Raw genomic sequence first — 25907 nt, 5'->3', positions numbered from 1 at the left:
TCCTAAGTCTCTTCATCTTAAATTCAGTCCATCCTGTAAGCCTGTTGAGATCTGCAGATTGGAGGATAATCAACAGGTCCCTGAAGTAGTGAGGAGGAAGGTGAGAACTACAGTTTCCAGTCTAAGGAATATTCTAAGGTATTTAGAATTTATTTAAAAACAGCCACATGGATCACTGCTCTCCCTGAAGGAGAAGTGCTAGTTAGCTCTTCCTTATTTTCATCACAAAATGCTCATGAAAGTTAAGATGAAATGCTACATGTGGGAAGAGGCTCCCCAAAACAAGGCTGGGTTGCTTACTGACAGATAGATGCCAGCGGCTTTTCTGCATTCCAATTTTACATCCTGTCTCTGATACCCCGGCAGCTCTGTGATCTCTGTGGTTAGAGAACAGAACTCCTGAGGCTCTGTCCCCCTTACAGAGCAGCTGCTAGCAAGCTTCTTGCAGAGACACGCACTTCCAGCATTTCTACTTAGAGTACTTTTCCCAGGAACACATCCTTGTCTAAATGTACAAAATGCCTGCTTGTGATAAGTAATTTATAAAAATCTCTTTGTTATTTTTTGTAGCAATTCTTTGGGGCTGATTCAAGCAGGTAGGAGTTTTACACTGGAAAAGAAAATCAACCCCAGAAAAAATCTGGGCTTACAGAGTTTAAATTCAGGGCTTCTGTTGGCTCTAGAACCCTAGTACCTCCTTTAATTTAGGTGAATCAAAAATCTTCCTGGATTTATTCCTTACTGGTTACTTTTTGTTATGGTTGCAAGAATAATAATACTTTCAAAGGGCTAAGATGGAATAATGGAGCATTAGTGAAGGAAGTAAAGGTTTTTAAAAGTCCCTTAAATTTCAATACATCAGTGGATCCATTCAATCTTATTCCACAACACTTCTTTCCATGTAATTTATGTTAAGGTCAAGCTGAATTATTCATAGTTCCTCAAATATCTTCTTGCCTTCATGCTTTTTACACTGTTTTTTTACACCTGGATCTTCCTTGGGTAGGAGCAATATCTTAACCTCCATTTTGGTTTCCTCTCTCTCCCGTTCCCCCCCCCCCCTCCATTCAAGTTGGGCTAGTTTTTCCTTTAGGCATATTAAAATCATCCTTTAGATTTGATTGATTCAACAACTGAAGGTTCAGGTAATTGACATCATCACTTCTTGGCCATCTAGTTACGAAAGAGCCACAAGGAGACAGAGATGTGTTCTGATGTTTGGCTGGTGTCCCACAATGAGTAAGTCAGAAGGAGGAGGGATTCATTTAGCTGAACCAACTCAAGATATCCTCAAGGAATACCTCTTCTTGGTAACTGTTGAATGATCTAGCAGTGTCCCATTTTGTTTTACTTCAAACATAAATTACCAGGGGACTTGCCCGAGTTGGGTCCAGTTCAGAACACTCCACCCTCCACTCTCAACCCCCATCTCTATTAAAATTAGCCCAGCTCAACTCTCTAATCTTCATGAAAGTTTTGGATTACCCAGAGAGGATTTTTTTCCCCCTCTGACCTCTCAGCTCTTTGAGCCTCTCATGAACTTACCATTTTCTTTCTGTATAACATAATCATATAATGTAGAGTTGGAAGGTATTTTAGAGGTCACCTGGTAGATCACCTTCATTTTAGATATGTGGATTTGGGGCCCCATAGAATTTTAAAAATTGACCCAAGGTAACACAGAGATTAAGCAATAGAGTTAGGGTATAACCACAAGTTCTCAGACTTTAAATCCTCTTCTCTTTCAGGAAATGAGCTTAAATTTCCTATTAGATTTTAAATTCCTTGAGGGCAGGAAATTATCTTATTTATCTTTATATGTTCTTCATACACACACAAAATGCCTTATCATAGGATGAAAGAGATTCTGGGTTCTTGAAGGGTTTGACAGCAGGAAAGAAGTCCTGATAGGTCCCACCAAACAGGAAAGTCCATCAGTATGGTTCTGGCAACAGCTTGCTCCTGCTCCCTGAGCACAGGGTTAGTTAAAAACAGAGAAGTTCATCACCAGCTTGTTAGCCATCAGGTAATGACCTGTTTGGTTATGGCAATCCAGAAAAAAAATGTTCAACTAGGTAGCACAGTGGATAGTGTTGGTCTCAAAGTCAGAAAGACTCATCTTCTTGAGTTCAAATCTGGCCTCATATACTTGCTAGCTGTGTGTTCCTGGGCAAGTTGCTTAATCCTGTTTGCCTCAGTTTCCTCATCTGTAAAATGATGGAAAACCACTCCAGTATCTCTATACCAAGAAAACTGCAAATGGGGTCATGAAGAGTTTGACAGAACAAAAAAACAACTAAACAACAAAATCCAGAAAATAAGGAAAAACATAAACTGGCCCTTTATCCATCTCCCTCGTGATTGTGGTATAATAGCAGAAAAGAAGATCAAAAGATCATAATCTTAGACCATATATATTAATTTTGCCAAATTACACTAAATGTGATGTTTGTTCAATGATGCACTGCTGGAGAAAATGAATTACCTTAATATTTATAGTCTCATTATAAATAAAAGTAGAAGGTATTTAGAAATTGAAGCTAAGTAGAAACTCAGTGGCTTCTCAGGAAGGCAAATAAAGGAATTGGTGGCTAGTTTCATTATAAGCAGAAAGAAAACAAGACTTCATTTTTAGGTCATCTGGCCATCTCATAATGACTCATGACTAGTAAGTCATGATAAACATGGGTAAGAAGAGCTCTATGATGGTAACTAAAATGTTTGTGCCAAAATCTTTTGCAGAGGATGAAGAAGAACATTCTACAACAAACTTGTCAAGCACCGTTAAAGCAAGACAATTTATTGCCTTTATATTTGGTGACTCTAATCTAAAGACTGGCATGGTCCAACATATTTTGGAAAATGTGATTTGGAATGAGGAAAGGTTTTGAGATGATTCATATCTCATGCCTGTGTATCCTGAATCTTTCTTCAAGAAACAAGTCAAGAGGTGCCGGATATGGTAAACACTGAACAACATCACATACACAAAAGGAATTGACGTATTTGACAGGAAGCACCTGGTTATGGATGTAGACATCATTTCAAAACAAATTGCCTATGTAGAGTCAGGCTACTGACTAGTTAAAGTAAAGGTAAAAATGAGCAATAAATAAGCAGAAAAGATAAATATTAAGAGGCACTGAGTATAATTATAGCCACTCCAGCCTGACCTATTTATTTTTATTTGCATATTTTTGAATGTTTCAACCTGACTTTTAAAGCAAACTGTTGGCCCCCCCCCCTCAAATGGGAAAGATATTTTACTTTCCATTTCTTAGATATGGAATTCTTGCCTCCAAAACTATCAATAGCTTATTACTTCAATGATAAACAGCCACTGCTGAGGCTGGCATCTGCATCTGGCATCTGCAGTTATCCACAGTTTGGCTCTCATCTATATTTCCAGAATTTTGTTTCCTGTGATTCTTTTTCTCTATAGTTCAGTAAATTGGCTTTTTGTCTTAGATTGTCCTCTAGGTGTGGCCTTTTCTTCTATATCACTTTCACTTCTTAGAGTCAGTGTTCAATTTAGGTCCTCTTTCCTATGAAGATTTTACCCATAGCGAAAACTAGAGTCTTCTGAAATTAGTTTTTATTTATTTACCTAAATATATTTTATATTCCTGAAGTAGCTGAAGAAGCAAGGGACCATAAAGGAGGCATACAAGGGGGTATGCTTTTCTGTATTTTTCATATTTTTTTCTTACAGTGTATTTATGTATTTCATTGTTTTTATGTATTTCATATATATTTTAGTCATTTCCCAATTGATGGGCATCTATTCTGTTTCCAGTTCTTTGTTACAACAAAAAGTGCTGCAATAAATAGTTTGTTGCACATGTTTGGTTTATAGTCTATCTTTGATCTCCTTGGAGTAAATGCCTAGCAGTGAAATAAATAGGTCTTCACTAGTAAAATATACTTATATATAGCCTGGATAAGAGCTTGTCCTCTGTATGCCTCATTCTTCTTAAATGATTTTCCCAACCTCTTTTATTGGTTATGCATAATATTGATGATACCTTTTCTTACATTCTCCACATGCAAAGTTGTCAATGGCAATACTTATTACCTTCTTATACCCAACCATATTTTTTCCCATTGACATTTGGGCCATCTGTCATTGTGAATTTCCTAAGATGGAAGTGTTCCATGATTCACATTTATATAGTAGCCCCAGGAGAAGACAAGTGTTAAAATAATGGAGTTTTTTGGTAAGGGATAACCTGGGATCAGTGAACATATACAGTATTTCAAGAGCAATCCAGTCTGTTCTCAGTTAATTCTGGTCCCAGTTTAATGTTGAGCTATAGCACCCATCCAAGATATGCATTGATACACTGAATCAATGGGTAGCCATTCAACTGAATGTCATCATCTGGCTTCAGAGTATTAAGATTCTTCATTCATTTTGCTTTACTTGTAATGGATGATTTAGGCTAACTATTCTTGAGATTATGTAGGCCATCTGGCATTCTGGACTTTAGTAAAATCAACACAATATTATCTGCAAATAAAAGGATTCATCTTAATTCAACAATTCAACAGACATCAAGCCCCTATTATACACTTGGTTCTGTGTTAGGCAGTTGGGGATATTGTAGGAATGAAATAAGAAATATATATAATGAAAAGGACATTTTGGTCTTTGTACTCCTTCTTAGCACAGTGCCTGGCATATGGCAGGTGCTTCATAAATGTTTATTTCTTGATTAATCCAGCAAATGAAATATTGAGCAATTTTAACAAGCAGATATCATTTTAAAGTAGGTTACCACTTGCTTTGGTGTTTTGTGAAGTTCTTTCCCAACTCAAAAGCAATAAAGAGAATAAAATGGAAAAGAAAATCAGGCTCCACCCTATTCCCTCATGCCCCAGAATGCAAACCTGGCACTAACAGAACTCTTAAAATATATGGGGCTCTACTGAGAGAGACCTGAAGGTGACCCCTTCACCCTTCGATCAATAAGCAAAATAGATTTGTTTTGGTGCTTGCACATAACAGATCCATTGGCACTCAGATAGGCATTTATCTGTACTGAACAATGTTAATTCCAGATGGTTAACTGTACTACCTAGACTAGAAAGAAAAGCACCAGTTGATTTGCTGGAGACAGCATATATTTAATTGGGAAAGAATGCAATGTAGGGTGCAAATGGATCCTCCCTTCCCACATATTCAGTCGATGCAATCTAAGGATGTAGTCTCTTTATGGACAGGGTGTATCTGTGGGAGAGTGTGTCCCTAGTTGATGGGATTATGTTTTGCAACAACTGTCCTCATTATGCCATTTGAGTGAATAAATGACTTCACTAAAACCTAATTGAGTCCACTAGCTCATTTTTAATGGGACATAAACCAGTAGGGGCTCTTGAGCTATAGTGTTTGGTGTGAATATCCATAAGAGTTATCCCTAGAACCTCAAATAAATAATTATGCACTGTGGACAAAATCTAGGAATGCAAATGTGAGTTTAGGGAAGTAGTCCAGAGGGCATTCTACATATGTGGACACACTGTTTCCTCAATGTAATGTGACCTCGTTTAGGGCCAGCCCTATTTCATCTTTGCCTCTGCATATCTTTTGCCTCCCAAATTTGTTATTCACTTGTATATGACTCTTCATGAACCCAAGGAGAATTTTCTTGGCAAAGATATGTGGTTTGCCATTTCCTTTTCCAGTGGATTAAGGCAAAGAGGTTAAGTTATTTGGCACACAACTAGTGAGTATTCGAGGCTGCATTTGAACTCGTCTTCCTTATTCCTGTTCTAGTACCATAACCACTGAGCCACCTGACTGCATCGGAGCAAACATAAGGTCATACAGTAAATATCTAAGGTCGAATTGAACTCAAGGCCAAGGGCTCTATTCACTAAGCCATGCAGCTGTCTCATCTAGTGAATAAGTAAGCACCTAATGATTGCTTGTAGATCGATAAAGCTTCAATATTTGAAGCACTCATGAAATGAGAGAATTAAGAATATCCCTGGATGGTCCTCTCTTATCTCCCAAGTGACCATTACATTTAAAAATCAAAAGCCACACACCCCAACAAACTTCTTAAGGCCTGCAGGATGTATGTATCCATCCTTCTTTCCTTCCATTCTTCCTTCCATTCTTCCTTCCATTCTTCCTTCCATTCTTCCTTCCTTCCTTCCTTCCTTCCTTCCTTCCTGTCTCTCTGCCTGCTTGTCTCTCTTCTCTGCCCCACTTTTTCACAGAGACTACTGAACACCAGCAAAGACAGCAACTTCTAGCTCCTACCCCTAATACCGACCCCTCCACTCCATACCTTTTTCAAGGGCCCTTTAAAAAAATAATCATAATCGTACAAATCTTAACCCGCCAGTTTCGTCTAAGCATGGCCCCGGCAAGTGTGAAGAGGAAGACTAGGGGTGGAGTGGAGGCGGGGCACTCCTCTTCCCACCTTCACACAGACAGGTTCCATCTTTGCCCTCTCCTCCCTTCTCCTGGGGGCTCAAGGTGCTTCTCTGGGGTAGCTAGCGCCCTAGCCAGAGCAGGGGACTGACAGGCGCGGGGTCGGTGGGAGGAGACAGTACCCGGGGCAGAGCAAAACCGAAAGCAGGCGCCTGGAACCAGCGTGGTCCTGGGAAGTGAGAGAACAAGCTAGTGCCCAGCCTCGCGGGCCGCCCCGGAGAAGGAGGAGGAGGAGGAGGAGGAGGAGAAGGAGGAGAAGGAGGAGGAGGAGGAGGAGGAGAATCGGGCAGAAAACTTCGAAGAAGAGAAGGGCGGCGCAGACAGTGTCCGGGAATGCGCCCGGCGCGTGGGGCTGGAGCCGGTCCAGGCCTCCGGCAGCTGCCGCTGCCTAGCCTGGCGCGATGCTTCTCCAGCTGAGCGCCGCTTTTGATCTTCATCGGGATGTGGTCCCTTGGCTAGTCGAGCGTTTGGCTGCGGAGGCAGTGACTCCCGTGGCTGGCCTGAGGGCAGGCTTAGGTGAGGAGGAAAGAAAGCGCCGCTGGAAGCTTATTGTGGTTGGGTCTCCTGAGGGGTTTCAACTTTAGCAGTCCCACTGTCGGCTAAACTGGGGAGTAGGGGAAGGAGGGGTACTGACCGGCCCAGGAGAGGAGGGTGCTCTTCGCGGACCTCGGTTTCCCCCCTGCCCTCATCCCCTCGGAGGTTAAGGTTGAGTGGGTCACCTTGAAGTTCTTAACTCCCCGGCATCTGAGACCTCCTGCCCTTTCTCCGCTGGCACCCAGTAGAGGTCAGAGGAAAGGAGTTCTCTGACACGTCAGAGTGGCGCTTTTCTTAGTGGAAAAGTTCACTGGGCAGCTGAATGAAACTAGCTAGAGGGCTCTGCCAAATAAAGCGGCCCACACGATATGGAGAAAAAGAAAGGTAAACATGCACTCAGAGAAAGAAGCAGGTCTCTCTCCAGCAGCACAATCTACACCTGTGGGATATTTGTACCAAATGACGTTAAGAGGCGGGTGGATGATGTTCAGGACATCCTGCCTTGGAATAGACTTTCTAAGAAGGCCAGGACAGTCGCGTACAGTGCTTGGAACACTTTGGGTATGGATCTAATATTTATGAAACCTGCCGACTTGAGAACTCCGTTTATCAATCAGTAAACAAGCATTAAATACCTACTCAATACCGAGCACTATTAGGTGCTGGGGAGATAGAGATAGAAAGACGAAACTTGGGAGTTTCCATTCTACCTGTGCTGGTTAAGGAGGAGCTGGCAAGAGGATGATAAAATCCTTGCCTTCAGCTCTATTTTTTTTTTCTTTCCCAGAAAGGATTGGCCCAGATCATAGGTGAATGAGGTTTTAGTTTTCAGTTGGGACAAAACAAATCAGACTGATTGTAGGAGAAAAGGAAAGATGACTTTCTAAACATCTTCTGCCATGAATTTATTTCCCTTCCACGAGGGAGATTTTGGCTAACTTGGTTCCTGCTCCCAAACTGCTGAATTATTTCCCATCTCTTTACATTTTTCTAATATAATGCCTGTTTATTTAATGGTGCTCTTGGAATCTACCATCCTAGGTAAACTGTTCACCTCAATTCAGTTAAATATTTAGTAATCGTCTCCTGTGCTCTAGGTACTAGGGATTCGGAGATGAAGAATCATTTTCCCTAACTTCAGGGAGCTTGCTATCTAACCTAGAAACAGTTAGAATACAAATTAGAATGAGATAAGTGTACAAGAAAAACCAAAAAAGAAGATAATGAAAGAGGGAGGAAATCACCTCTAACTAAGAGGTTCAAGGAAAGATTCAAGGGAAAGCCTTGAAAAAGGACATGGATTTCAAGAAGTATAGAGGTGGAGAGAATGATTTCAGAACCCAGGCTGGACAAATGCATGGAGGTGGGAAGGGGAAGAAAGAAATTGGGTAGTAGTTGGTCAGATTGTTTGGAAGGAGATTGGGGGAAGGAGAATAGTGTTGGGGAGAAAGGATGGAGTCAGACCATCATAGTACCTTAAAAGGCCTAAGGAAGGAGTTTGTTTTATTGTCTAGGCTTAAAGGAGTTCCTGCAAGTTTTGCCTAGGAGAGTGACATGATCAGAGCGGTTCATTAGTGCATTGATCCTCATCTTTTTGTCTGTCTGAGACCCAACCTGATTTGCTTAGTTTTCTATTACCCATCTCCCTGTTTTCCCTAAATTCTTCCTTGTTCTCTTGAAAATACTTAGTTACCATGAGCTCTCTCAGTGATGAATCTTTTCATGTAATAGAATTCTATTTCCCCCTTGTAGCCACTGTATTTTATGACTGAAGATTGTAGATTTATTTATGTTGATGTATTACATTCTTTTGTAGGCTGTTTGCTTCTGACAAATACAGCAGTAATGTAAATTTGCTTAGTCTAAGGCTTAATTTATTTACCAATTGCATTATTCTTGGATAAAACTTCTTTGGGGGAGGAAGAAGGAAGAGAAAAAGGCAGATCTTTGGTCATATAAATTGCTTAGGAAACTACTTAATCTGTGTCCATTTGAAGTAGCAGTTTGATGGGCTAATAATCTATAATATCATACTTGTTACTTTTTTGAAATACAAGCTTTTTAGTAGTAAAGATAGTAAACTTGCTCCTACTTTATTCAACCAAAATAGTTTTCAGATTTCTTGAAATCCATGTCTTTTTTCAAGGCTTTCCCTTGAATCTTTCCTTGAGCCTCTTAGTTAGAGGTGATTTCCTCCCTCTTGAAATAGTTACATTTTAAAAATTAAGTAAGGATCTACAGTAAGGATCTAAATCTGCCTATTTTCAACCACACAGGAACACTCTCAGCATCTACCCTAGATAGCTAAGTAACAGGTGACTGCTAATTAAAAGTTACATGAAATGTGAAATTCCCCACATTTCATGATGGATGTCATTGAAAAGCTGTGTATGACCCTATTGAATGCTTGGCTTTACAGAATTTTCCATGATCAAAGGAATTTTCTACTTGGGCATTATAGTTATATCACCATTGGCAAGTTACCTAACCTCATAGCCTGAGTTTCCTAACCTGTAAAATAGGGATTACAGCACTTACTTGATAGGGTTATCCAAAGGATTAAGTGAGGTAATATATGTAAAATGTTTTGCAAACTTTAAGGTGCGACATAAATATTATTATTATTATTTGTTCATTCATTTTAGAAGTACTTGTTTAAAAAAGAAGCTATGCTAAATACTGGGAAAAATAGAGATAAATAAGACAAGGTCCCTGTCCCCAAAGAGTTTGAGTATGATAATACAACAACATACCTATAATACCTATAATACAATAACAGTAATACAGCAATAAAGTAATTTGGTAAGAATTTGAGAAATCACAAATGAGATGCCAAGGGAGTTCTCAAGAGAGTGAAATTACTTCTGGCTTGGGGAGAAAAATGATAATCAGGGAAGGCTTAATGGAAGCAGATGCTTTGGAATTGACCTTGAAAGACAGGATTTCAGCAAGTAGAGATAAGGGTTTAGTGGACATTGGAAGCTTAGGGAATTGTGTAAACAAAGGATTAGAGGCAGAAAAATGTGAGATATGTTTGGGGATGTCAAGAAATTCAACTTTCCTGAAATGTATAACATATGGGGAGATGAGTAGCTCTTAAAATGGGAACTAGATTGTGTGGACTATACTGTATTTGGTAGGCAACTAGAAGTGGGAGAATTTTGAGCAGGTGAGTGTTTTTGAATTGGAAGATGGAGTAATTGGAAGTAGGGAGACACTTAATAGGAAGCTACTGTCAGTGATTTAGGTAAGAGAAGTTGGGAGAACCCAGCTGAAGTTGTGTAACATGTGTTTATAATGATGAAATAGTTGTTGTTTTCTCTATTGAGATTTAGCAGCCTGGCAGTGGGAGTAGGACTTAGGTGGCATGAATTTTACCTATACCTTGGGCTCAGGATTAGGAGGGTGAAAGTAAAAGGTCATAGACCTGGTTAGAATCATATAAGCGACTGTTGCTGGTTTGGGAATAAGGAGTCAAGCAAAGCCAGAATTGGAAAGAGATATGGGAAAATAGGGTCATGATAAGGGTGAAGGGTGTAACAAATTTAGCTCATTCCAGAAAGAAAAGATTAAAAAAAAAAGAGGAGCTATATTCCATCAAAAACATTTTCTATCAGGGCAGCTGGGTAGGCTCAGTGAATTGAGAGTCAGGCCTAGAGATGAGAGGTCCTAGGTTCAAATCCAGCCTCAGACACTTCCCAGCTGTGTGACCCTGGGCAAGTCACTTGACCCCCATTGACCACCCTTACCACTCTTCCACCTAGGAGCCAGTACACAGAAGTTAAGGGTTAAAAAAACCCAACTCCCCCCCAAAACATTCTATCGATTCTTTCTACTGCCCACTAAATAATTTATTTAATTATTAAAATGTGGACAAATGAATTATTAGAAAAAGGTGCCTTATTTGGTGGATCTAGTTTATAGGCAATATTTGTTTCTGTGAATATTTTAGCCATTGTATATTGGGAATCTGGTATATTGGTGCCATGTCAGCCCATTCCAAGGGGTTGAAATATGTTTGAATTAAGTTGACACTAAACTTGTGTTTTAAGGCAAACTCAGAAGCAACTTCTACCAATACCTAAGGTGCATGTCACCTCATATTTCCTTATTTAATTGCTTTTTCCTTTTTTTTTTATTTTGCTGAGTTTTAATAATTGAGTATGTTAGGAGTCTGTTATTTGAATATTCATTATTTAAGTCCCTGTAGCTGGGAAATTAAAAAAAAAGTTTTTGTCAGTGGTTTCATTGGGTAGAGAATTCTCAGATAGGAAGGCCCACTTATTAATGCAGATTATCAATGGCCCTATAATTTGTATTCTTAGAGTTTCCTGGGATATTAAGGGGTTAAGTGATGTATTCCAATGGCAAATATGTATTCAAGGTGGGATCTTTCTGACTTGACACTTATAGCTACTATGTCAAGCTATCCAAACTTAATGAGGCTGTATAGGAAAGCAAAGGTCATAATCAGAAACTATTCATTAAAGAACTGACAACTCAAATTAGTCCTTATTCATAAAGCCACATCTTTCTTCACTGAACTCTAGTATTTTTGTACCCTTTTCATTTTTTGTTGACCAGGTGGGCTTTTTAGAAGAATGCTTTGAATATCAAAGGATTAAGAGAGCCCCTTGAGAAAACTGATGAATCCCTTATTTTCACAATGACTTACAACATGCTTGTTGCTGAAGTAAAATTTGAGGCAAAGGATGTTCGTATTCTACTATTGACCAATATTATAATGAAAATTATGTCAAGAAAATTTCTGATTTATTGTTTTTGTTCATTCCAAGAATTAACACATAGATGTGATTATAGCCCAAATGTTGAAATATGACACAATGAACCCATTTAAAAACATTTAAATTTCATTTTTCAATATGAAATCCCTTCCAAAACATTTTTCCTTAATAGTTACTATGAAATGTTGTTTCCTACTTTAATGGCATCCCTTTTATGTATCCTTTGGTAAGGAAGACCTCTTCTGTCATTGTTGTAAAGGAATCACAAATCATTTAAACACTAAGAGTGACTGCAAATATCTCTGATTATTGCAAACATCTGCTTCTTTCTCTTTGTGAGAAGAATCGATGCTTTCAGTGGACTACAGTGTGAATAAATAGTCTAGCAACATGGTAGCCAAAAAAAAAAATGAATGCAGTTTTAAGCTTCATTAACAAAGGACTAGGGTCCAGAATGCAGAACTTAATAATTCTGCTCTTCTCTGCCTTGAGCAGATCACATAAAGAATTTTATGTTCAGGTTGGGGCACCTTTTTAGGAAGGACATTGGCAATCTGGAACACATCCCACAATTCCTAGAGGGAAATGTGGAGTCTATGCTCTATTCATTTTTCCATCTTTTGATGGGTGTATCCATTGATGAAACAGGGTTTCCTCAACCTTAAACAGAGAACACTTAATAGAAACATGATAGCTGACCTAAAGCATCTGAAAAGCTGTCACATAGTTGGGAGATCAGAATTGTTCAGCAGAACCCCAGAAGGCAAAACCAGAAACAATGGATGGAAGTTGCAGAGAGTCAGATGGTTACAAGGATAATTTTCTGGCAAGTAGAGCTATTCTAAAGTAGAATCTACTGCCTTGGAAGGCTGGATGACCACTTAGTGTGTACATGTTGTTTCCTAGTCAGGTATGTGTGCGATATGCCAACTCTAAGAAGCTTTGAGAATTTTAGGGTGATAAGAAGAGGATGGATAGAAAAAATGGCAGATGATAAATCAATAAAATTTGGTCTGTGTGTGTATGTATGTATGTGTGTAGGGAATATGAGGAAGAGAGAAGAGTCAAAACTAGAATCTCAACAAGAATTGGTGAACCTAGTAGAATTTTGCTATTTGGGGGAAAATTGGTAGATATATTTTGTCTTTGCCATGCACTTATTTTACATAGTCACTGGAATCATTGCTTTTTTGTTGAAGGAAATTTTATGTTTGATATACAGTTTGTGGAAAGAACAGTGGATTGCACATAGCTTTTTATTTTGAGAGGTTCTCCAATGTACAGATTTAAGTTATTTGTCAAAGTTCACACTGGTAGGAAGATGCTGAACTTAGGCCATCTGACTCCACGTCTAGTCCTTCTATTTTGTGCAGTAATCCTTGTGCTAGAATTTGTATGTGTTTTATCCACCTTTAGATTGTTAGCTTCATGAGGACAGCCATATCTCAATTTTGCCTCACTCCTAATTCCTAGCACAATGACAAATAAAATAAAGCATGGCTTTATGTCAGCTAGGTGGCTTCGTGGATAGAGCACTGAGTCTAAAGTCAGGAAGACCTAAGTTCAGAGGCCTCAGACACTAGCTGTGTGACTTGGATGGAGCAGGACAATTAACTTTTCAGCCTCCATTTCTTTTTCTGTAAAACAGGAATAATAATAGTACCTACCCTGACAAGATTAGTGTGAGGATCAATAAAATAAATTTTTAAAAGTGCTTAACAGAATACCTAGCACATAGTAGGGAATTAAGATGTTTATTTCCTTCCTTTCCTCACTCCTCCCATTTCTATCTTTTCTTGACTCTTCTTTGTAAATTTGATTTACAAAATTGCCTTTCTGTTAGCTCCAATTTTTTTCTTTAAACTGTGAATTAGGAAGGCATCATAATACTCCTTCTTTATATGCCTTATCTCTTTTTCTTCTTTTAAAAAATTCATTATTTTTAGTATTCTTTTTTTTTTAAATTTTTATTTCCAAAATCTCTCCATTCATCCCTACCACCTCTTCCACTCACTGAGAAGGAAGGCAATATGAGAGTAATTATACATGTAAAATTATGCAAAATATATTTCCACATTAGCCCCATTTTTAAAAAAAGCAAGAAAAAGTGAGAAAATTATACTTTGCATTCAGAATTGATCAGTTCTCTCTGGAGGTAGGTAGTGTTTTTTCCTCATTTTTGTCTCAGATTGTTGTACTGATCAGAGTAGCCAAGTCTTTCACAGTTGGTCATCATTACAATGTTGCTGTTACTGTACACAATAATCTCCTGGTTCTTCTCACTAAACTTTGCATCAGTTCATATAGATCTTGCCATGTTTTTCTGAAACTACCACCCTCATCCTTTCTTGTAGCACAATAGTATTCTATCACAATCATATGCCACATCTTGTTTAGCCATTCCCCAATTGATGAACATCCCTTCAATTACATGGAGGTTCTGGGTTCAAATTTGATCTTATACACTTCTAGCTGTGTAACCCTGGACACATCACTTAATATTGCCTAGCTCTTATTGCTCTTCTGCCTTGGAACTAATCCACAATATTGATTCTAAGATGGAAGATAAGATTTTTTTAAACTACAGTTTCAGATTTCTAAAATGATTCTAATTGATGTTATAATCATGAAATGTGATCTCTTACCCTCCCTCCCCCAATTTTTCAGGGATGAAATCATCCATGGAGCTTGATATCTTAGATTTTGAGCTAAAAGGTACATTAGAAACATTATTTTGGGCTGATTTGGAAGAAAATTTCCTCATCACAATTTTTGTTGCTCATCTAATATGTAGTACTCCATTTTGATGGCTTAAAGGTTGACTAGCTCTTGATTCTATCATTCTTCATCTCCTGTATTTTACTGAGTTTATTCCTTCTTTATTTATACCACTCTTGATACACTTGTTCAGTTGTTATGTCTATTTCCTATTTCTTAGGATTTCTCCACCTAAAAAAAACCTTTTTTAGCCCCTTCATCTGGGGAAATGCACCTCACATGATGGTGTTCATTTCCTTTTGGTTCAGGAAGAGTACACTTTGATAATTATGAGCCCTCAGACCACGTGGGGAGGATTTAAAAGTTGTTTAGACAAGCTCTCAAAATAGGTATCAAATATTGCTCAGCACCTATGAAAAAATCATGTACAGTATTGAGAACTTAGCTTTCCCCTTTTTTGGGCAGGGAGGAAAGTGGTACTTTTCATCTCAATTCATTCATCATTGATTGTCTGCTATACACAGAGCATTGTTTAGGCATTGATTTTTACTCTATTTATCATTTGAAGGTGAGAAGTACTTTTTGTCTCTAAGAATTAAAAAAAAAGTTAGGTCATTTACCACATTCTCACAAGTGACACCATTTGTGCTTGAACTTGGGTAGTAGAAGCGCACAAAACAGAAAATGTGGCACAATAGTGCCAGTCATATAAGCAGTGATTTCGTAGTCATTAAAAAAGAAAAACTAGCTTCTCTCCATTTTAGCAAGGTTGGTGTTGAGAGTTGTATCCATTTTTTTCACAAGTGCTGAGTATATTGCACTTAAGCCACATTTCCTCATTTGAAATTACAACACTTCCTTCTTCTGGACTTCCCAATGATATTTAATTGGAGAATGGTCACAAAGAATGATTAAGCAAACATGGAATTAAACTTATTCATAGAGAGCATGACACGAGCAACTTATTCAGGGTCAAAAGGGCTGATGGGTAAAAAATTGTGGGGAAACATTTGTCTCTGAATTTCCTGGGTTGCTAAATCTGACTCACTCTAAAGCCTCATGCAACTTAGACTAAAAACAATATGTCATTTGTAGGAACTGGTAATCCCTGTACTGTTATTACTACCTGTCCTTCCCCTCAAAGTTATTCTGAGCATCTGAGTCTATTCCATCTGCCAGATTAGATCATCAATCCACTGGGTAGGGAATGTGTAGAATTCTATGTTTTTTTTTTTTATACCTTTTAGGCTATTTCTGGCTCCAGCACATATTAACAGGTGAAAATGACCTTTAATGTAATAGTTATTCACTTTTCTAACCTATAGCAAATGGAGGATCTTTCCTTCCATTAACTTTCTACTGATATGAAAATGATAAGTTAAAAAATATGATTTATATGGAACCAGATTCTTACAAGGCACAATTCTAGGTGTTGGGACATACAAAGATGAACTAAAACCTTTAAAAATTATCTCTCAGCATCATTACAATCTTGAGGGGAAAAGTTCTTCCCAAAATAATAATAAAATATTACATTCTAAATTGTGTCAAGGCAAAGGGATTTCCACAGTAATCTGTGAGAGGAAATATTTCTAAAATTTTTACGAGATGAGCATAATATTAATTTTGTTATAGTTTTTTAAAATATAACATTTATTAATATTCATTTTTGACCTGTTTACATGCTAAATACCCCTACTTTCCCCTTCACCCCCTGCTCTCCCCCCACCCATGGCCGACGCACATTTCCACTGGTTGTAACTTGTGTCCTTGTTCAGGGCCTATTTCCATATTGTTATTAGTTGCATTGGTGTGGTTGTTTAATTTTGTTATAGTTTGAGAGCCCTCCTTTTTGAGAAATTCCTTCTTTACACATACCTAAAGTTTAGTTTTTAGAGTTCATTGTCATATTTACTTTTTTTTTTTAATCTGGGCCATACCTTTGCCCTAAGGCGCCAACCAGAGATTGATCTTTCTTTTGGGATAAGTGGTTTATTTTTCTAATTATGAATAAAAATTCAAACCTGTCTCAAATTATAAGACAATATGAAAATGATTATCATGTTCTATCATATAATTTGCTGCTTTCAGTAGACATATATTTTTCCTATAAAAAATAAACACCACTAGTATTTTGGGGAAACTGAAACAACAAACCCCATAACATGCCCCAAGGGAATATTCATTTTGATAAGTTTTTGAGGAAGTAAAAAAAGCTATTTCTTCCTTGATGAATCCTGTATTTATAACTTGTATTTGCTATTGGCCTTCAAATCCAGAGTTAGGTGAATGAAATATCAAAGTTCATCAATCATATATTACTACCTGTAGAATTTTTTTTCCTTAGAGGGCCTGGGCAGGGGGGAAGCTCATAGTTGAAGTTAGAATAGGGTACTATCCTTATGGAGGTTATTATGGTTGTCTAGAGAAATATGATACAAACAGAAGTATTATAACACATGGCAAGTGTTTTTAAAAATGAGTTCTAGGCAAGATATGAGGAAGAAAGGATCATTACTTTGTGGGAAGGAGGTGCCAGGAAAGGTTTCCTAGAAGAGACAGCATTTGAAATGGATTTTAAAGGATGGTCGGGAATTTAACAGGTGGTACGGTGATTTTATACATCCAGCTCCAGGGTCTCTCTTGACTTCCAAACTTTATTTCCAGCTGCTTGTTGGGCATTTCAAACTGTGGATGTATCACAGACATCTCCAACTCAGTATTTCCAAAACAGAACCCATTCCCTTTCCCATCAAACCCATCTCATTTTCTCTCAAATTCACCACTATTCTTTTAGACTCGCAAATCCATAATGTGAGTTTTGTCCTCTATTCTTCTTTTCCTCTGGACTCAACCAATTCAGTCTGCTGACATATCTAACACTTCTTGATAACATCTTTTTGTCATCTGCCAAAGCGATATTCCTCTGATGTAAGTCTGATGGTGATACTCCTCTGCCACTTAATATAAGCAGAGTGTCCATTGCCTCTAGGATAAAACACAAAGTTTTCAGTTTGGTTTTTAAAGTCCATATTCACAACTTGTCTGCAACCCACTTTTCCAGCCTTGTTATACATTATTCCCCTCCAGGAACTCTGTGGCTCTGACAAACTGGCCTTTTGCTGTTGTCTTAAACAACATTCCATCTCTCCTCTCTTTGCCTTTGTATTCATAGTCCTCCATGCCTAAAGTGCATTTCCTTATGACTTCAACCTAGTGGTTGAAGCCCCTTACTTCCTTCAAGATTTACTTTGAATCCCATTGTCTACATCCTGATCACCCAACTGCTTGCACCATCTCTCCCTAAATGAAATTGTATTTAGTTTACATTTATTCTTTCTATACCTATATGAACTGTAGTAATGAAAATTAATATGCCAAATGTAATATGCTAAATGTAATATTTAGCGATTGGTTTGGAAATATAATATTAGTTAAAAAAGATTGTTGTGGTCACCATTTATAAAATAATTAACCCTTAAGTCACGAGGATGATAGTATCTTTGAACAATTTAATTTTAATATAAATATAGTCTAAGAAATAAGGAGGGAAGGAAATAGAAAAATATTTCCTAGCCTACCACCCTAATCTTACCAGTCCATGAGAGTATCTTCCACCTGAGCCACCAACACCAAATCACAAAAAGACCTCCAATCAAAGACCTCCAGAAAAGAACCCAGTCTCCTCTATGGTCTCGTTTTTTATAGTCCTCTTTCTCCACGTCACATCCTTTCCCTGTGTGCTGGTCTAGCACATTTCAGGAACCAATCAAAGTCTCTCTGACTTGGAATCATAACCCTTAGTTTCAGGTCATGATCCTAGGGCTCCTAGCCTGTGACCTCTGTTTGGAGTAATGGGCTAGCTTGGACTAGCAGAAAGTTCACGACCTTGGGAGGAAGGGGTTCCCTTTACACAATATACATACTTTTTTCAATATTTTATTTTTCCCAATTACACATAAAGACAGTTTTTATAACATTCATTTTCTAAAAGTTTGAGTTCCAAAGACTCTCCTTCCCTTCCTCTCCCCCCCTGCCACCCCAATGAGGTAAGCAATTTTTTTGAATTTATTTTTTCTTTTCTTTTACATTTTTTCCATGGTTACACAATTTATGTTTTATCCCTCCCCTCTCCTGGAATTGGCAAGCAGTTCCACTGGGATATATATTTTGTGTGTATATGTATATACACACACATATATATAAATGTGTATATTTTATATGTGCATATATAAAATATACAAATGTATGTATATATATATAAATAAAATATACACATTATTACTAAAACCCATTTCCATATTATTCATTTTGTAAAAGAGTAATCCTTTAAAACTAAAACCTCAGATCACATACCTATATAAACAAGTGATAAATCACATATTGTCTTCTGGATTTCTACTCCCAGTTCTTTCTCTAAATGTGCATTATTTTTCTCATAAGTCCCTCAGACTAGTCCTGGATCATGGTATTAGTAGCAAAGTCAGTTACCTTTGCTCATCCCACAGTGTTACGGTCTCAGTGTACAATGTTCTCCTGGTTCTGCTCATTTCACTCTGCATCAATTCCTGGAGGTCTTTCTAGTTCACATGGAATTCCTCCAGTTTATTATTTCTTTGAGCACAATAGTATTCCATCACCAGCAGATACCACAATTTGTTCAGCCATTCCCCAATTAAGGGATACCCTCTCATTTTCCATTTTTTTGCCATGGTAAGCAATTTGATACAGTTTATACATATGATATAAAAAGTTATATATGTATTAAAAAACTCACAAAGAAAACAAAGTGAAAAATAGTATGCCTTGATCTGCATTCAGATTCCATCGGATCTTTCTCTGTAGCATTTTTCATCAGAAGGCATGACATGCTTTTAAGTTTAATCTGCATTATTAGGTGGAAAAGGGTCTTTAGAGGAGTAATCTGCTGGACAGGAGTACTGGGTCAGAGTGGTTTCTTGTTCCAATTACTGCTTTTGTGGGGGAGTTTTTCATGTGTGAAATGATAATGTTGAATTGACTAGATATTATTTCTAAACCTAGATTCTGTTGACTTGTTGAAAGTAACCTTATCCAGTATCAAAGAGATCATTTATCTTATTTAAAAGTCTATGAAGTGGGCAGCTGGGTGGCTCAGTGGATTGAAAGCCAGGCCTGGAGATGGGAGGTCTTGGGTTCAAATGTAAACTCAGATGCTTCCTGCCTGGAGATGGGAGGTCTTGGGTTCAAATGTAAACTCAGATGCTTCCTACCTGTGTGACCCTGGCAAAGTCACTTAACTTTAACTTTAAAATAGCCCTTATTGCTATTCTGCTTTGGAACCAATACATAATATTGAGTCTAAGATGGAAGGTAAGGATTAAAAAAAAAGTCTTTGAGGCATCTGCAATCATGACCAAGAGTATATTTTCTGTTGTAAAAGGGGTTTTCCTGGTGTGCGAGGTGACTTTATGTCAGTCAACAAGTATTTATTAAACATGTACTATGTGCTAGGCACTAATAATTCTTTTTTTATTAATACTAAATGATGATGTTGCTTCACATATCTAAAAAAATCTATTTTTTCTGGCAGTTTACAAAAGCACTATTACTTCTTCAACTTAATATTGTCCTATTTCAGATCCCGTTGAGAATAATTATGAAACCTTACGTGTAGTCAATATCGAAAGAAATGGAAAAGTTATTTACAGTTGTAAGGTATGTCAGTATTGCCTTTACACAGAATTAGATGTTGTGATGAAAAATTAAGTGTTAACCGTTAGCCTATGATTTTTGTTTTTGGTAAGACTTAATATATTAGAATTCAATTTTAAAATGCTACATATGTTATGAAACTCTTGCATTATTCCATTTTTCTAGAAAGAAAATTACACATTAAAATACTGAAAATAAGATAATTAATTGCTGTAAAGAATCATCAGCTAACAATATTCAAATATGCCTCAAAACAACAAAAAGATGATTATTCATGAAGCCATTAAGTTAAATAAATTATAAGGCTTTTTGGGTAGTGTGTATTAATTTTAACAGCATAATATTTCCTACTCTAAGCTTTATTCCTCCCTTTCTTAGTATTTTCCATGATTTTATTCTGTTATTATTTCTTTACCTGTTGTCAGTATACATTTTTTGGATTCTGCTTTCTCCTTCACTGAATACATTTTCCTATTACAATACTTTGTTGTTGCTGTTGTTGTTCTGGACCTGTGACTTGATCCATCTTGTTCAACTTACAGACTTCTAGTACAATAGCTTCCTCTACCAACATAATAGCAATTTGTCTGTACCTCAGCTTTATAAAGTTGCCTGAGACACTGAGAGGTGGGATGAGAGGCTCATGTCATATAGTTAATGCATTTCAGGGGCATAACTTGAACTCAGGTCTTCTTGTCCTCCAAGACCAGCATTTTATCTCTTAAATCATGTTGTCTAAGTCTTTCCATATTGCTTTGTTTTCATCACATTTCTAATTTCTTGTTGTACTATAATATTTCACTGCATTTGTGCAGAACAATTTGTTCACCTTTCCCCCAATTGTTATAGTCATAGATTGTGTCTAGTTTTTGGTCTTATAAATAATGCCCTTAGAAATATTATTGTACAGATAGGTTTTTTTCCCTCTCTTGCCATTGCCCCTGGGATATGGATATGGGAATGGATAACTTGGCCCAAGACTACAAACAGTTTTGTACCTCTAAACAACTTACTAAAAATGTTTTTTTTGCAAGCTTAAAGCACCGTTTGCATAAATTCTTTATCAGGCAGAATTAGGCATATTCAGGTCTTTTTCAGGAAAAAAATTTGACAACCTTGTCCCAAGCTGTGGTAGCTATTTGAGGTTCAAATAGTTAAAGTTTTAAAGGTGAAAGTCAACAACAACAACAAAATCTCAAAAAAAACAAAAACAAATACAAACTATCCCAAAGCTTTTCTTCAATGATAGTATACTGTTTTAACTATGTAAAGTCAAATCATACTTTTAGCTGCCAAAGTATTTTATCTGAGGCTATGAGTACTACTTCCTGTCTTTCAATATACATGGTTAGCCTATTTAAAGGAGACAATGTGTTTCCCACGCTGACATAACCATCCAGTGCCTACTTTCTGCCAAACTCTTACCTTATTTGAACTTTTGTTTTGAATCAGCAGGATCTCAGCTGCTCAAAATATTTAACATTTCATAAAGGCTGACTGATTTACTTTTATATTAATAAAAGTATATCATTTGTTTTGATTTAAGGAAGACCCTTCCCCAATAAACACTTAAACAAATCTGGGTTTGCCAATAACAGAAAGTAGGAACATGTCCTTTAACTTGGATATTTTTTGCTACTGAGGGAGGCCTATTATTACATTTGACCAATTTGTCTTGTCACCTTTTTTTGATACTATTGTAGTCATTGGGTATGGCGTTTTTTTGGTTCTATTTTGCATCATTTGAAAAACATTGTTCATCTTGCACCATTTGTATATTTCTCTGAATTATTCATGTCTCTGGATTTTTTGTTTGCCATTCCTTATGATATGGTAATATTAAGAGTGCATTCATATACCATAATTTAATGAGCCATTTCCTCAGACTCAGAGGTTGGGCAATTGTTTTGTTTCCATCTTTTTGTTATTGTTATAAACAGTTAATTTCTTTTAATAGGACAGCAAGAAGAATGTCTTCTTTGGATTATATGATTTGCACACTAAAAAAAATGAGGTAAGAACAGGAATTCTGTTATGCTCATTACTTACTTTCTTGCTTTTAAACTCTTTTCTTTCATTTATCTTCTCGTTTCTTAGTTATAAATAACTTCCTAAATCTTTCTGTGTTTGCCCTTTTCTTGGTTGTATTCTCGTTAAAAATAAAAAAGATTTCAAGAGTTCTTGGATCAAAATACTAACATCAACATGAAAAATTCCTAACCTGTAGTGCTTTCAAATACAGTATTAAAGTTATATACATTAAGCAGTGATTGGGCTAAAATATCAGCAAGGTGAAGAGCAGGAAGAGAAAGCACGTTTCTGTTTCAGGGCTTCACTCTTTAACAAGTGCTAGTCAGTCAACATTTATTTAATATCTACTGTGTGCCAGAAATTGTGCTGAAGGCCCCCAGGCCTTCAAAGAAAGGCAAAAATGTGGTCTGACCTCAAAAAGCTCACCTTCCCCTGTGGAACAAAACATGCAAACAGCTGAGTTAATACAAATTATATCCAAAGTATTTGAAAGGTAATAATCATGGACAATGGGGAAGGAAGAACAGTATTAGGAAAGACCTTCTTCAGAATATGGGATTTGAGCTGAATCTTGAAGGAAGTCAGGAGATTAAAGTAATGGGGGAGAGCATTCCAAGCAAGAGCAAGCTAGTAAAAAAGCATGAAGTTGGGGAATGGAGTACTAGAGGACTTGGAGTGGAATAAAGTATAAGAGGACTGGAAAGATAGGAAGGAGCCAGGTGTCAAAGGGCATTAAAAGCCAAACAGGATTTTTGATTTGATCCTGGAGGTAATAGAGAGTCATTGGAGTTTATTGAGCAGGGAAGTGACATGGCCAGATCTCTGTATTTTAAGAAAATCTCTTTGGTGGCTGACTAGAGGACTGAATTTAGTGGCTAGAAGCCTGAGGGAGGGAAAGGAAAGCAAGGGGAGGCCATTCAATAGTCCAAGCATGAGGCAAGGAAGATCTTTTCCCCAGGCTGTAGTAATGTCAGAGGAGGGATGGGAGCCTATGAGAGATGTTGTGAAGGCAAGAATGAGAAGACTTGGCCGTAGAATGAAGTATGATGTGAATGCAAAATGACAACAAAGATTTCAGCCCGGGTGACCAGAAGCTTGGTGGTGCCCTCACCAATAATAGAAAAGTTTAGAAGGAGAATGCTTTTGGGGGAAAGATAATGAATTCTGTTTGGGACTTGTTTAATTTGAGATGTCCAATCTGAGATGTCCTAAAGACAATTGGTAGCATGACAAACTCGGAGAGATATAAAGGCTGGTTATGTAGATCTTGGAATCATCTGCCTAGAGAAGATCATTGACTCCATGGTAGGTGATGAGAACACCAAGTAAGACAGTATAGAGGGAGAAGAGAAGAGAGCCCAGTACAGTGTTATGGCCGTGTGTGTGTGTGTGTGTGTGTGTGTGTGTGTGTGTGTGTGTGTGTGATAGACTGACTAGTTAGGGGCCAACTTTGTCAGTAGTTATCTTTTACAGATTAGGAGGAGGAGAACACAAAAAGAAAGAATGAACAATGGGAATAAAGTGAGAGGTCGAAGAGTATATATAGTCTGAATTGATAGCAAGTGAGGCTTTGGGAAAACTGAAGAGTTATAAAGGCAAATGTTTTAAAAAGCTAGGAAAGAGGGGGTTATGAACTAAGTCTGACAACAAAAAGATCTAAAGCTGAGAAGAGAGAGAGAGAAGGAGAGAGAGTGAGAGAGTGAGTGTGTGTGTGAGTGTGTGTGTGTGTGTGTGTGTGTGTGTGTGTGTGTAAGAGAGATTTAAATAGAGCAAGATCAGGAAAACCCCACAGAAAGATGAAGCATGATATTATTTCAATGATATTATTTCATGGAAGAACTGAGCCTGTGACAGAGGCCCCTTGTGGTGACTGTATGTACCATGCTTCCTCCCCATTTAAGCTGTGGTTGAACAGCTGTGGGTCCAGATATTCTCCAGATATTGCTTTGGGTGGCTGCCACCCTACCACAGGAACTGAAAACCCCTGGAACAATGCTAGCTGATTGTAGGGGCACTTCTGTCTTGCTGGTACAGTACTGTTTTAGCCAGAGTATTTACAGGAAGAGATTGAGTGTTCTTATAACTTATTCTCCACCCTGCCCCCTGCCTGACACATGCTCTGTGATCCAGTAACACTGGTTTCCTTATCATTCCTTGAACAAGACACTCCATCTCTAGACACCCAACATTTTTAATGGTTGTTGCTCATACTATGAATTCTTTCACTCCTGGCTTCCTTGGATTTCTTCAAGCCCAGCTAAAATCCTACCTTCTTTAAGAAGCTTTCCCCTATTTTAATGCCACAATGTTTTCTGTCTGTTAGTCCTGTCTCTATTTTGTGGTACAAGGTTTTTTGTTTGTTTGTTTTGTTTTTGTACTTTATTTCCCCCATTATACTATGAATCCACTGAGAACAGGGACTGTCTTATCCCTTTCTTTGCATCATTAGCAGGTGCTTAATCGATGCTTTTTGAATGATTGTAGCCTGGTTAATCCTCCAAGTTTGCTTTTGTATTTCTATGGTTTTACAGAAAGGACATGTATGGAGATAGCATAGATGAGGATCCAGATAGAATATTTGGGCATGGTCAAATGACAGAAGGCATTTTGGGGGACTTGGGCATGTTCTGTATGGTACATAACTGATGATTGCCCTCTCTTTAGGAATATGACCCTTAGGTATATAAGAATGAAAAGGCCAGTCATGAATGTTTGATAGAAGGGAGGCAGAGAAAGTCTATGTGGTAGCACTCCCCTGGGGATGAATATGCCCTGGGAGACTTTAAGGGGGTATCACCCCAAAACTGGGTGACCTGGATGGTCGTGCCACCCCACAGAAGCTGGGGGCAAGGCTTCCTTATAAGAGGAGGTATGTGGCACCCCAATCCAATCCTGAATAAGGACAGGGTTCACACAAACCTCCCCCAAATCAGTTAAATTCACAGCAGGAGGTCTGGCTTCAAGATGCAGGCAGCCAGACCAAGCAGTGGTTCCTTTCTCCCTTGTAGTCTCTCAGGCACTCTGGAATGTATCTGACTGACGAATGGCTTTTTTATTATTTGCAAATCAGGGATTAGGGAAAGGGATGAAGGGCAGAGGGATTTTGGGGTGCCCTCTTCGCTATTCCTATGGAGTCCATCACTTAGGTGGGAACCTTAGTGGTTCCTACTCCTAAGATTCTCCCCTCGTCCCTTCTCCTTATGTTTCTATTTCTATTTTTCTGTTTCTATCCTCTTCTATAATTGTAAGTTTTGCCTGAAAGAGGTCTCTCAGCAAGGTTGGGTAATGGGTGAAGGAGAGTAAGAGATTTCTCCCAAAATGGAGTCCAAACTTAGCTGATTTGATGATTGAAATCTTGATGGGTGAGATGCGATGGAATGGCTTTTCTCAGGGAATAAGAGTTTCAATTTCCAAAAGAAAGATCCTCAGGAAGCCCTCAGGACTGGATATGAGCTGGGATTTCCACCTCCTCCCTCTCTCAGTCCTCAGCCCAAAGACCTCTCCTCTTCTTTTCCTTGAAGAAATTCCCAGAATCCTCTCTGGTCTCAACTGTTAGCAACTGACAGTAACTGCCTTCTCTGGCTCCTTTGGTCCCATCCCCCTTGCACAAATTCCATCCTTACAGGTTTCAGGAGCCAAAATCTAAAGGGAATGGATTCTGATAAAATGTGTCCCCCATCTCTCTCTCTCTCTCTCTCTCTCTCTCTCTCTCTCTCTCTCTCTCTCTCTCTCTCTCTCTCTCT

General features: G+C 38.0%; 1 protein-coding gene across 1 annotated transcript in view; it reads left to right on the top strand.

Moving 5' to 3' along the window:
- Nucleotides 1–6796: 6796 nt before the first annotated feature.
- The window catches only part of LOC123248609 (gamma-secretase activating protein), a 107230-nt gene continuing 88119 nt past the window's right edge, over nt 6797–25907 (top strand). The window contains exons 1-3 of the mRNA XM_044677441.1: nt 6797–6958; nt 20060–20136; nt 22091–22147. Of these exons, the coding sequence (XP_044533376.1) occupies nt 6844–6958; nt 20060–20136; nt 22091–22147 (249 nt within the window). The 5' untranslated portion in view covers nt 6797–6843. The remainder of the gene's footprint in view (nt 6959–20059; nt 20137–22090; nt 22148–25907) is intronic.

The sequence above is a fragment of the Gracilinanus agilis genome, chromosome 5 (genome assembly GCF_016433145.1).
Source record: "Gracilinanus agilis isolate LMUSP501 chromosome 5, AgileGrace, whole genome shotgun sequence".
NCBI classification, from domain to species: Eukaryota; Metazoa; Chordata; class Mammalia; order Didelphimorphia; family Didelphidae; genus Gracilinanus; species Gracilinanus agilis.
Note: the sequence above shows the minus strand (reverse complement) of the source record. Positions and strands in the feature narration are given on the sequence as shown.